At 39.8% G+C, this 13,195-nt stretch overlaps 1 protein-coding gene across 1 annotated transcript in view; it reads left to right on the top strand.

Moving 5' to 3' along the window:
- CALD1 (caldesmon 1) overlaps positions 1 to 12,978 on the top strand; it is a 179,471-nt gene extending 166,493 nt beyond the window's left edge. The window contains exons 9-14 of the mRNA XM_065883663.1: positions 1,503 to 1,546; positions 1,648 to 1,726; positions 3,545 to 3,682; positions 4,147 to 4,242; positions 9,999 to 10,079; positions 12,721 to 12,978. Of these exons, the coding sequence (XP_065739735.1) occupies positions 1,503 to 1,546; positions 1,648 to 1,726; positions 3,545 to 3,682; positions 4,147 to 4,242; positions 9,999 to 10,079; positions 12,721 to 12,726 (444 nt within the window). The 3' untranslated portion in view covers positions 12,727 to 12,978. The remainder of the gene's footprint in view (positions 1 to 1,502; positions 1,547 to 1,647; positions 1,727 to 3,544; positions 3,683 to 4,146; positions 4,243 to 9,998; positions 10,080 to 12,720) is intronic.
- Positions 12,979 to 13,195: the final 217 nt, after the last annotated feature.

Below are 13,195 nucleotides of genomic sequence, written 5' to 3' on the forward strand. Positions count from 1 at the left end.
TATACATCATTGGGTGTTCAACTTTATATAATAGTAGTCACATATAATTTATTGGTTGGTTGGTTGTTTGACTGACAGGTTGGCAGGGTTAAATCAGGATGGATAGATGGGTGAATAATATTAAAGATGCCAGTGCATTGCGTGGTTCTAATGTGTTTTACCTCACTCAACTGGGAACTTTTTCTCCAGAAATGCACTTCTAAGTTTATGTTAAAATCAGAAAAATAAGATTTAAGACCCTTTACGTCTCATAAACTCAGGGATACCTATAGCATTCTTTTGCATAAAGTTTTATGTTTAATGAGTTTGATTTTATCTTTGTAAGAAATCATTGGAAAGGATGAAGTGCTTAACTAACATCTTTAATAGTATTATTCGACTGATATGAGGAGTGAAACACGTTTTCCAAAAAGCTTAAGGGTATTTATTAATAATCCATGAGCCCTAGGCCAACAGTCCAGAAAAAGCCATGACATCTTAAAGATTGTAGGGGACCGTCAACCACACCAGCCTAGGATAACTGTAGCCTAGTAGATTCCTTGGCTGCCCTGAACAGGGCAGAAAATGGACCTGTGTGCTTTGCGCATGCAGTCATATGCGAAGAAGCTGTTACTATTTGCTGATGATGGGTGATGCGTGTGGCAGAGGCTGTTTCTAGCCTGGAGTTGGGTATCATGGAGTCAACAGATGTTTGCTGACTTATAAAGAACATCTGGATTTGAGTGATGCAGTTTCAGTAAAATATAATGTTTGATTTAGCAGCTTTAGTTGTAGCAAAATTTCTGGCTTTTAAAAAAAGAATTTATTAAAAATGACTAAACTGCCCATCAGTGTATATCCATAGCGGTTTCTCTGGGCTTATTTCCTTATTTCCCACTTGGACTAACAGGGCCTTCATGAGAGGCCTCAGCATTCCTGATGAGCTGTGCCCCAGTTTCACTCATCCCCACCCCCATCTCCTATATTCAGGGCAAATTAAGTTCAGCAGTCGGTTCGACAGCTATCAAATTAGAAAATCAGGCTAAGTGGTAAGTGAATAGTTCACAGTTCCTGGTTATCTTTCTTATATATATAAATATCAAATCGTTATGTTGTATACCTAAAACTAGTGTAATGTAATATGTCATTTATACCTCAATAAAAAATAATGGAAAAAAATTTAAAGCCCATCAGAAAGCAAAAAAAAATTGTTTTAGTCTTGAAATGTAATTATTTTGCCCTTGATTTATATTATTTCAGAGGCATTTTAATTCCACTTTGTCTCCAGAACTTCATATTTCTCTATTTTCTTCCAGTCCTACCTTCGTCTCCCAAACCTCATTATCAAATACCTTGTACGTAGTTTTCCTCTCTAGCAGAGGTGCTGTGCACGGCACCCTCATACTCTTTGACACTCTTTGGTACTTTTATTCCCCACGTTCAGGGAAGATAGTAGTATGGGCTGAGAAACACTGTTTATAAACTGAAAATATTAACTGGTTTTATTTTTTTCCAATTCCTAGATAGAAGAGCGAGCAGAATTTTTGAATAAATCTGTGCAGAAAAGGTAATATGGTTGATTGTTGAATTGAGAATCATCAGCCATGATATGTATGGAAAAATTCTCTCGTTTTTATGTATGTATGTGTGTGTTTATTTACTTAGCAGTGGTGTTAAATCAACTCATCAAGCAGCAGTAGTCGCCAAGATTGACAGCAGACTGGAGCAATACACCAGTGCAATTGAGGTGAGAGATGTCCTCAGAGTTATGGTCAAACAAATCAACTCTGATTATATAAATAATCATAGAAACACTTAGGACAATAATCAAGTCCGGTGGTGTTAGAATGTTAATGATGTTTTATAACTAGTTAGAGAGAAAACAATAATAAAGACACATTATAGAAGAGTTTTAAATAAATTATTGTTTACTACTTTCCACCTGTATTCTTTAGGGAAGGTGTTACTTTTTTTAATGAATGAGTTTATTGTTATTTAAATATATTATTTATGTGTTCACAAGTATATCTTCAATATTCTTAATTCCTTATAAAAGGTGTTCCCATATATAGTTTTAAACAGGCCCCTTACAACCATGATTAGTCCTCTTTTATCTATAAGAACTTTTATTATCAAATAAATTGGTAGTATAAATTAATATAAAGATGATAGCCAGCTGGAATTTAATGAATTTCAAATTGATTGTTTTATATATGAAGGATCATAGTTTTATGCTTCTGTCTAATCCAACATTTTTTCCGCCCAGTTGACCTAGGGGTGTTACTCTATTCAGAAATAATGTACTATATTTCCAAGTACCAAAACACTAAGAGGGTAGGGTGCCATTGATCAAGATGTGATCCTGGTTTTTTTCTCCTTTGTGTAGACTTTAGTCAGTGGTTTTAGTTGCCTGCTCTGAAGTAATTGGATCAGTTTGATTTGATTTCTCCTCTCCTTTGTACTGCAGAGTGGAGATACCTATAAAATAGTTCATAACAAATGATAAGAGGGAATAAGAAAGAGAGAGGTCTGGATGATTTATGAAGTGAATAATCAAGTCTTAACATTCAAGAGGAGATTTTCAGAAGATTAAATGGCCGCTAAATTATAAGGCAAATTGCAGATAGTTATTTTCTGTGGTTGAACTGATCACAGCTCTAACAGGGTTAATGAAGCCAAAACTGTGGCTTCAGGCTTCACATAGTCCAGCAATGGTGCCACTCACCCTGGCTGCCCACCTTGATGACACATGCCACAGGCCCCAAAGCAGGGCCAAGAGAGAAACTGCATGATTTGGGGTACGCCCATCACTACTGCTGGAAAAGTATCTTGAATGCACACCTTTCTTTTTACCCCCGTTCATTCCTCCTTCCAGTCTCCATGCAGTGGTCTCTCTGTCTTTCAGTCTTTTAGCACACCCCCGTCTCTGGTCCCTGGCATGTACTGTTAGCTCTGTGTGGAGCGGTGTTTTCTCCTTCGTTCACCAGCCTCTTTCAAGTCTTCCATCAGATCTGGGTCTGAATGTCACATCCTCAGGGTAGCCTTCTTTGCCCCCCTAAACTAAGTACCATTGTCCTATTGTGTGCTCTCTTGGCGTGCTTACGGCACCGCACTCATCTTTCATAGCACTTACTGCAGTGTGAAATAATAGTGTATAACTAATTACTGTCTCTCCTATTAATGTCAGTCCACTGCAGCTTACAGAGTGGACTGTCTTGCGTCCCACCACGCCCCCAGAGCCTAGCACAGTGCCCTGCACACAGCAGGCACTCAAGAAGTGTCTGTTGTAGCAATGAAGTAGCATATCACCTTAACAAGAAATGGAGTCCCAATGAAAAGCATATTTCACTTTCGAAAGATCCTCTGAAGTAGATATAATGGTTTATTTGGAGGTAGAGATGTCATCAGAATGTACTTTCACAACAGAAATTATGACTCTCATTTTTGGTGAAGGCATTTACACAGTGAATTTGTTAAGTGATAGTGTTGAAGAAGACGAGCTTACTATAGTTTTATGAGCGCAAACTTACCAGCACCAATCCTAAAAATAATTCACATACTTCAGGGAACAAAAACTGCAAAACCTACGAAGCCAGCAGCCTCGGACCTTCCTGTTCCTGCCGAAGGTGTCCGCAACATCAAGAGCATGTGGGAGAAAGGCAATGTGTTCTCATCAGCCACTGCATCAGGCACGCCAAATAAGGTGAGCAGAGGATTGCCGTCTTTTAATTTTGGAGGTTGGGTTTTTCTTTTTTCTTTTCTTTTTTTTTTTTTTAGGAATCACATAGTTAATTACAAAAGCAGTGAAAAAGGTATAATTCTTACTTACTTTTGCAATGACTAAAAAGCAAGCTCAGGAAGAATGTGTTCCTGAGGCTAATAGACTATGCACTGTGTTCTGGCCACAGGCCTCCAAATACAGTACCCAGAGTTAATCACTGACCTTGGGGCTGGGGGTAGGAGAAGTGCAGGGGGAAGAACACCAGATAACATACTCTTTAAATATCAGGTTTAAGGTTTATTTTTGTCAAAATATTCAATATAATGATCAATAATTGATCAGTGTTATGTGAAATAACACTGGATAATATTTTGAGGTTGTTTTGAAATTTTCTTTCCAGGTAGGTTTTTTTTTTTCTTTAATATTAGATGCTTGGCCTTTTGTAGGAAACAGCTGGCTTAAAGGTGGGGGTCTCCAGCCGCATCAATGAATGGCTAACCAAAACCCCAGATGGAAACAAGTCACCTGCTCCCAAACCTTCTGTAAGTAGCTCCAGGTTCTTCTGAATTTGTCTCATAGCTCAGCTTCCAGCAACAGAAGAAAACAGGCTGTTGGTCTATTTGCCTGGGAAAAACAAGGCCGTGACTGCTGAATAACAAACAAGGAGGGCTTCAGATTGAGGGAGAACAGTCCCGAGCACTATAATTACCCAGAAGGTAAAATGGGACCATCACCTCTCCACCCAGAGCGTTGAGGCAGTTCAAATTTACACTCTTAACTGGTCTGCATGTTTAGCTTCTACTCTATAAATTACAGATAGGAATTTGAAAATGAAAATGTCAAATTATCTTGGCCATTTCTCTGTCAAGAGCACCCCTACACTTATTCCCAAAAGAATGTGTATGTTGGCTATTTGAACCCATGTTTTCTAATTTGCCTAATTTCTGTAACTTAACACAAAAATACAGTTACTGGGTAGTTGTTGAAATAATTGCTGTAATTTTCTTGTCAACACCTCCAAAGGAAAGCCATTTAAAAAAAAAAACAACCGTAAAAGTAGAAACTATAAAAACTGGTTATGAATGTTATTTTTGGAAATTTAAAATTTTCTTATTAAGTGTGGCTATCTTACTATAAAAATATTCTTTTGGGCTTCCCTGGTGGCGCAGTGGTTGAGAGTCCGCCTGCCGATGCAGGGGACGCGGGTTCGTGCCCCGGTCTGGGAGGATCCCACATGCCGCGGAGTGGCTGGGCCCGTGAGCCATGGCCGCTGAGCCTGCGCGTCTGGAGCCTGTGCTCCGCAGTGGGAGAGACCACAGCAGTGAGAGGCCTGCGTACTGCAAAAAAAAAAAAAAAAAATATTCTTTTAACCTTTTCATTGAATGTATTTGGTCATTGCCTTGCATTTATCGTTATAATCAAAAACCTTATTAAGCTCCCTACTGTATACTGGTGAACCTTCTCTGTTAAGTTGGCTTTTATACCTTTGTTGGTGCCCAAGGCAGCAAAGGCTCAACTGTCACAACCGCCCCATTCCAGAGGTAGAAGAAAAGCTTTCCAAATCCTAGGCCTCTGCACTGTTGAGCATTTAGTTGCATCCCTTTGCTCTATATTTAATCTCCAAATTCACTAAAGTTTTATCACTTTTCCAATTTAAAAAGAAAAGAATGGAAATATTTCCATACTTTTCTTGGGTACAATTCCTTGTAGTCAATTAATATTCAGCTTGAGCTTCTCTGCATATGGGTCTTACAAGAGGTATAAAACTAATGTAAACCCAATTTACAATTGGACAGTCTTAATATATTGAAAAGAAAATCTTTTTCCTCTCCCAGTAGATATAGGAAAGGGGCCCCATAAAAGGAGACAGTCGAGGTGAGGGATCATACCCACAAGGTATGTGATCTTTAGTGCCTCAAGTTTCCCCAACACCCCAGGTGACATAAACAGTGGAAATTATCTTTTAAATGGCAGTTTATATAAAGTTTTGTGGTTCCAGATCAGTGATTATTAACCTTTTTGAGTTATGGACGCCTTTGAAAACCTAATGAAATGTAAAGACCCTGTCCCCCAAAACACTGCATATAATATAAGTTCAGCAAGTTCGTGGACGCACTGAAGGTTTCTCATGACAGCAAAGATAAAGAGAAAAGGGTATATGTTCTTCTTCTTTGATGAGTATGGTACATTGCTAAAGGAGATGGTCACTTTTACACATGTATTTGCAGCCTGTTTCATTTCTATCCCAGATTATACTCGTGTATTTGGTTCAGGACTTGACCCATACTCTTCTATCAACACTTTAACCGATAAGCCTATCATCTATGTCACCCTAATGGGAGGGTTAAAAAGATTCGATACAGTTATTATTACAATAGGTATAAATGAGTCAAGGTTTCCACAGAAAGCCCCATTTTTCTGGAGTTATTGACGGCCTCCTAAAAATGGCAGGACAAAAAGGCATTACAGGGAAATTACAAAATCATTGCCTGCTTTATCTAGTATTTAGTAAGTAACTTGCTAGACTGTCTACTAGAGGATAGAGGAGAGAAGGCAGGAAGAACGTGGCAAGTAGTATACATCATAATGATCTCTTCTTCCCCAGGTCCCGTTGGATTTGGTACATTAGTGTGGCTTCCTGAATAAAGGCCAGGTGGAAACAAAGCAAGGTGTAATTGATGTTGTAAATAAAAGGGCAGTTTGAGTAGATCGTACTTAATATACAACTTTGAGCTTTGTGCACATCCCAAGAGTAGTAGGCCCAGCAATGTGCCACGTCATGAATAGCAGTATGGCGGTCTCTTTGGGGAAATATATAACTTGGAATTTAGTAAGGCAGGAGGGTAACTCACAGACACTACGGATCCAGCAGAAAAGAAATGAAAATGTCCAAACTGCTGGAAAGGGCTGGACGGATCCTGCAGATACATAAAACTTGTCAGGCAAAAGGTTAAGTCCCGGAAGGCAGTTTAGAAAGACAGGTCAAGCAAAGAATTTTGTCTAGGTCTTGTCCGGCGGGGGTGTGACACTGGTGGCTTGCAGCTAAGATCTGTGTAGTCAGGGCCATTGTGCTTTATATTCCTTCTTTTTTTTTTTTTTTTTTTGCGGTACACGGACCCCTCACCGCTGCGGCCCCTCCCGCCACGGAGCACAGGCTCCAGACGCGCAGGCCCAGCGGCCATGGCCCACGGGCCCAGCCGTTCCGCAGCATGTGGGATCCTCCGGGACCGGGGCACGAACCCGCGTCCCCTGCATCGGGAGGCGGACTCCCAACCACTGCGCCACCAGGGAAGCCCTATATTCCTTCTTTTAAATTATAATTTGAACATGTTTTTAAGGTGTGGAGGCATGCATTCTTTAACTTGTTGATTCCTTCTTTTTTTAAATTTTCTTACACCAGCCTCTTCAGGCATGTGTTTCCAGCCTGGCCCTTCATGGCAGGCCTGTGAGTTTGACACCCTTGGGATTCTGGTCAGACTGACCCTGAACCCAGGATGTCAGAGGATTACCTAAAGACAGCAGCAAATAGGAGGCTCCCAAAGGCTCCCTTCTAATTTGGGACCAGAGGTGATTTATTCTCAACCCCTTGTTTATATTCCTTGGCATGTATGGGTGAAAGGGAAAGCCTGGGTTTGCGTTTGCAGATGTATGGCATGTGGCCATTAAGGAAAAATCAGAGAGAAATTCTTTTACCAAAATAGTGCTCACCCAGTGAAACCTCAAGAACCAGGGAAAGAGTAATCCATGGGATTAGTATCCGGTTCTAAATAAAATTCACTGAAGAGAAAAAGCATCCTCTGCTACTAGTTATGCATTAATTTTCATATAATTAAAAGTGCTCAGAAGCTTGTCAAATCAATATTATTTGGGTCTCTGAAAACTAGTAACTTATTTAAACATTGATCTGCACCTGAGTCTTTACTGGGACGTCTACTGCTATTTGTGGGTAGAATTTATAGGACTTCAGTGTAACTTTGTAACTGGAATTCAGTTCTAAGTATGTCTGTTGTATCTGGTTAGTCTGTTCTTTGTGTCTAAACTACATGTTATATACAGCAATTAAAATGCTAATTTGTCTTTCTTTTTGTTTAAAAACAACCCCAACATTGTCTTTCTCAGCTGAATTTTCTTCTTCATTCTTTGATCTCTGGTTGACTGGAAACCTGCTTCCCTGCCTTCATTTCTCCCTCTTCTTCTGGAGTGGGTCTTTCTCTAAAATGTAGGCTGGTCAGGTAATTTCATTTATATTTCCCATTTGAGTTAAAATGCCAGTTTACTGCTCAGATGTTCATATTTTCTTAAAATGGACTCTTTAACTCTTTAAGTGATCTCAAATGATTCATAGGTAGGATTCAAGGAAAATACAATTCATTTTCTTTAGTAGAAGGGTATTCATGTGAAAGAAAAATATTTTTCTTATAGGAATCAAATAAATAAAGCAGTAATAGCCACTTTCCAGAGCTTCCATTAGCATGTTCCTAATTATAGTTTCCAAATTTTTAAAACAGTCTTCCAGACAATTTGGCAGCTTCTACTTACATTGGCGTATGTAGTGGAATTCTTCAAAAACAACCTGATTTGTTGCTTACTGGTTCCAAGTTAAATAGGTGTAACTCTCTAATAGAATATCAGGAATCCATGTCACAGTGAAAATCCAGAAATTCAGTAAGATTAAGGCAAATCTGAACTGCTTCACATGGTAATGTTTTTAACCAGTGCATTTCTGGTGTTGCAATCTCAATAGTATCTACTAAGAAAACTACATGTCCATTTAGACTGGTGTCCATGGATAAACGTAGTTGCTATTAGCTTTGCCTTCCTAATGAGAAAAGGGTTTGCCAAAATCAACATTACTATTTCAGTAAAACACATTTATTTTCTACAGACTACCTTTGCCAAGTATTCATATAAGCAAACGCTGGAAGAAGAGTAAATGGAAACAGAAATTTGGATCCTTATCCAAACCAAATTAATTATGAGGTAGTAAATAAAGATTCAAAGATATATAGCTGTCATCGACCATATTTTAGTGTTTTCTTCCCAAGATCTTTACATGTTCTCATATATGTCATCAACTGTCACTTTCTCTTATGGGTACACTTTGTAGTAAATGTTTAATTTCACGGGGCTAGGTGCTCCTGATACACTTCTGAATTACCCCTTGCTCCTCAGGAAACACAAAATGATTCTAATCTGAGGAAAGTGCAATTAGAAAAATGTCTTAGATTGGGCTGCCCAGAAGCAGACCCTAAAATAGTGGTTCGTGTGCAAGTAGTTTACTTGAGACATGAAGAAAACACTACAGGAAGTGAGGCAGGAAAAGAAGTCAGCCAATAAAGAATGTTTATTAAGCAAGTCACTACGTGGGCTGTTAAACATAATCCTGCTGGGAAAGCCTGAAAGCCACCACAAAACACATGCTTCCGAGTTATCCTACCTGAGGCGTGAGCGAGTCTGAGAAATACTCTTGCACCAAATCTCATGGGTGAGTGGCTGAAGACTGCTCCCGGGGGTGTTAACTCTCTGGATGTCCAGCCTGCCTCCTGGGAGCAAAGTGGGCATCTGCAGCCAGAGGAAGTCCTCATGCAAAGAGATGCAGTGTTGGCCACTGGAAGTCCAGCTGGTACACGTTAAATTCATAAGGGCTGGGGGCCATGGGCAAGGCACCAAAGAAAAGTTAATTGGCAAGGGGTGAGGTCCTTATCCAACCCCCTCAAAATTATTTAAAACTAACCTATGCTCGATTCACTTCTAAGGACATAGAAAGTTAAAAATTGGCTATCTCATTTTAAATATGCTTATATTCCAATTTTACTGGTCAATAAACAGTTATGTCCTTGGTGAATGACAGGACCTAAATGCTGGATAGTTTCAGCCCATTCTCCTGTCACAGCATAGGTCAGGGTCCATATAAAATAGCTAGTGGGAAGCAGCCGCATGGCACAGGGATATCGGCTCGGTGCTTTGTGACCGCCTGGAGGGGTGGGATAGGGAGGGTGGGAGGGAGGGAGACTCAAGAGGGAAGAGATATGGGAACATATGTATATGTATAACGGATTCACTTTGTTATAAAGCAGAAACTAACACACCATTGTAAAGCAATTATACCCCAATAAAGATGTTAAAACAAACAAACAAACAAACAACGGCTAACGATCCTTTTGATTCAACCCATTTCAGATGACTAGGATAAAGTGTATTAAACAAATAAACAAACAACAGATGTGGTGATTTATTTAGACCTGGCCAGAAAATATGAAGAGCCACCCATCATTTTTTTCTGCTTTCTCTTCATTAGGATTTGAGGCCAGGAGACGTATCTGGCAAGCGGAACCTCTGGGAAAAGCAATCTGTGGACAAGGTCACTTCCCCCACTAAGGTAATCTACTGGAAGATTTGTTTTCCACAGGTTCTCTTCCTGCTGTATCCTGCAGTATGCTGTCCCAGGGTCAGAAAAGAAATAATGCTGATCCACAGAGTCTTGTCTGGGTAACCATCAGTTTCTAAAGACTTGTGTATGGTACCGTGAAAGGCAATGTCACGGAGCCTTCAGCATGGTAGGTTTGTCAGTCATACAAGGTGAATAGTCTAGATCTGTGGGATGGCTCCCAGTAAGACATTCTAGAAACACCATAGTGGTAGGGGTGTTGAAAACAGAAGGCTGTGTGGTATAACCATGGTCTACATTTCCTTACAAGGTCCAGGCTTGGAAATCAGAATTTGCAGATCACCTAGGAAAGAATGTCTGTCTCCTTGAGTAGTTTCAAAGCTGCTTTCTGGAACCATTCTAAGGGGTTACATTGCCAGCAGCCTAGGACTCAAGGCTGATATGGCAAAAAAAATTGAAATAATATTCAAAAGTTAGCAAAATTTGCTACCCTATGAAAACTAAGGGCTAAGAATGCTTGGATTTGTCTTTCTTTGGCCTTCTGCTCATCCTTCACAAAGTGGCCTGTGGTCAATATCTAAATGATGCACAAACTAAAAATAGGACCCCTTGTTGTACAAGGAGCTAATTCAACTCCTAATTCCCCATTCAAGTAATAATTCCACTCTTCTCTCTTGGTAGAGGGAAAATTGAAAAGAGAAAAATCAGAGAGCGACAATAAGTAAGATTAGAATAGACTGCTTATGGGCTGATGTAGAACTCTATACCCAGAAGCACTTTTTAAGCAAACTCAGGACTGAAGAACATCTCAAAGGCAACTGAAGAATCTCTACAACTCACCAAAGGGAAAGAATTGCTTCCTCTTTCCTACTTTCTGTGACGTGCTGATAAGTCTGGTGCAGCTTCCTGAGTGTGTTACATCTTCTCCATTAGTTAAGTTTTCTAAATAACTGCTAAATATATTCAAAGTACCGGTAATAATTTTCACCATTACAAACCACTAAAATGTAATGAGCATCCCCATATGCCTTCTCAACCTACATTATCTCATTTGACTCTCCAATCACCATTATTATTACCCCCATTTAGAGTTAAGGAGAATGAGGCACAGAGATATTAAGTACCTCCCTCAAAGTCACACAGCAAATAAGGAGCAAAGCCTGGATTAAATTCAGGCAGTCTGTTCTGAGCCTGCATTCTTAACCCTTATACATGCTGCTTTTTTTTAGGATTGCATATTCAGCAGAAAATGTAAAGTTCTAAAGTTCCTTGTACAATTTTCATCTGGTGGAATGGAGGGGAATCATTTTGTAGTTTTTTTTTTTTTTAAACAAAGAATGAACTTGTGTTGACCTAAGCCATTATGACCCTTCTCGAAATGACCTTTCAGAAATGACAGTGTAAATGTTTATATAGCCTCCTTTCTGAGTAGGGGGTGTCGGCTGTCCATAGGCCATCATCACAGGTTTAATAGATCCCCTCTGGACAACATTCCTCTGAACCAGGGTTCTAGGAAGTAGAGTAAAGATATGATCTGGAATGGTAGGTCTCAGAGAACACCACTCACATACAACATGAATGGTACTCCCTGGAATTATGCAATAATGTGTGTGGTACAAGGTGGGACGGTGACAGGGTGAGACTTCATACACATACATACTGCCCCCTCCTCCTTGGTCTATACCACAAAACTCTTTCTATAGTAATAATAATAACATAACCAGCAGGCCCAGAGCTGAGTTTGTGAGGTAGCAAAGTAGGTAGCTCCTTTGGTCCAAAATGTCAGATTCATTAGTATCACGCAGTAATCCCTTTGAAATGAAACTATACAACACATTTGAAATTGCAGATTCATAACACTTTAACATTTGTGAATACCTCAGCAAGAATTTTTAGCAGCTAGCTGAGGGAAAGAAATGGTGTACAATAAGGTCAGATAGGGCTTCCCTGGTGGCGCAGTGGTTGAGAGTCCGCCTGCCGATGCAGGGGACGCGGGTTCGTGCCCCGGTCTGGGAGGATCCCACATGCCGCGGAGCGGCTGGGCCCGTGAGCCATGGCTGCTGAGCCTGCGCGTCCGGAGCCTGTCCTCCGCAACGGGAGAGGCCACAACAGTGAGAGGCCCGCGTAACGCATAAAAAAAAAAAAAAAAAAAAAAAAAATAAGGTCAGATAAGTTTCAAGGGTAGGGGCATAAGAATAGGAGGTAGGAAATGAAAAAATAGGAGAACACTAAAGATAAGCATAGTCCAGTTTACTATCATGCCTTGATGTGGCTGAGACAGCCATTCAGTCATGCGTGCCTGTCCTGGAACACACATTATAGAGTCCTGGCCCTTGTAGTAAGTAGTGTTTAAAAAAAACCTCCTTGACCCTGAATGCTATGAGCAAGGCTCAAGATCAAGATATGAAAAGGGGAATATAAAGAAGGAAGAAAGAGGAAAGCAAAAAAACCAACAGAAGAAAGGATAGCCTGAAAGAAGAGGAGCATATTTGAATCGAATGCCAAAAATAATCCTCCCTTTCATAGACATTTATTCCTGCCATATTATCTTTTTTTTTTTTTTAAATTCTGACACAAAATGTCTGGCTGAAACACCATGGCCTGACGACTTAAAGCTCTCTTCTCTTAGCAGGTTTGAGACAGTTCAAGAAAGAACCCAAAGTAGCCGCTCAAGATGCCGGACCAGCTCAGTTGAAGAGGGCTAATTTGCTCTGTTTTATATTTATGTTGATTTACTAAATTGGGTTCATTTCCTTTTGTTTTGTTTTTCATTATCCCAGTAAACCCATGTATATTATCACTATATTTAATAATCACGGTCTAGAGATGTTCATGGTAAAAGTATTGCCTTTGCACAGGAGCCTGTTTCTAAAGAAACCCATGCTGTGAAATAGAGACTTTTCTACTGATCATCATAACTCTGTGTCTGAACAGTGATATTAACCACATCGGAAGTCAACAACAGGGGATTCAAGTTGAAAATTGCCTGAGGAATGTGTGCAGTATCCAGAAAAATGAACCATAGTGTTTTTTTTTGTTTTTTAAATACAGAAATCATGTTGTTTCTGCACTTTAGAATAAAGCATGGAAGAAATTATCTTAGTAGG

This window comes from Phocoena phocoena, chromosome 9, assembly GCF_963924675.1.
Source record: "Phocoena phocoena chromosome 9, mPhoPho1.1, whole genome shotgun sequence".
In the NCBI taxonomy this organism is placed as follows: Eukaryota; Metazoa; Chordata; class Mammalia; order Artiodactyla; family Phocoenidae; genus Phocoena; species Phocoena phocoena.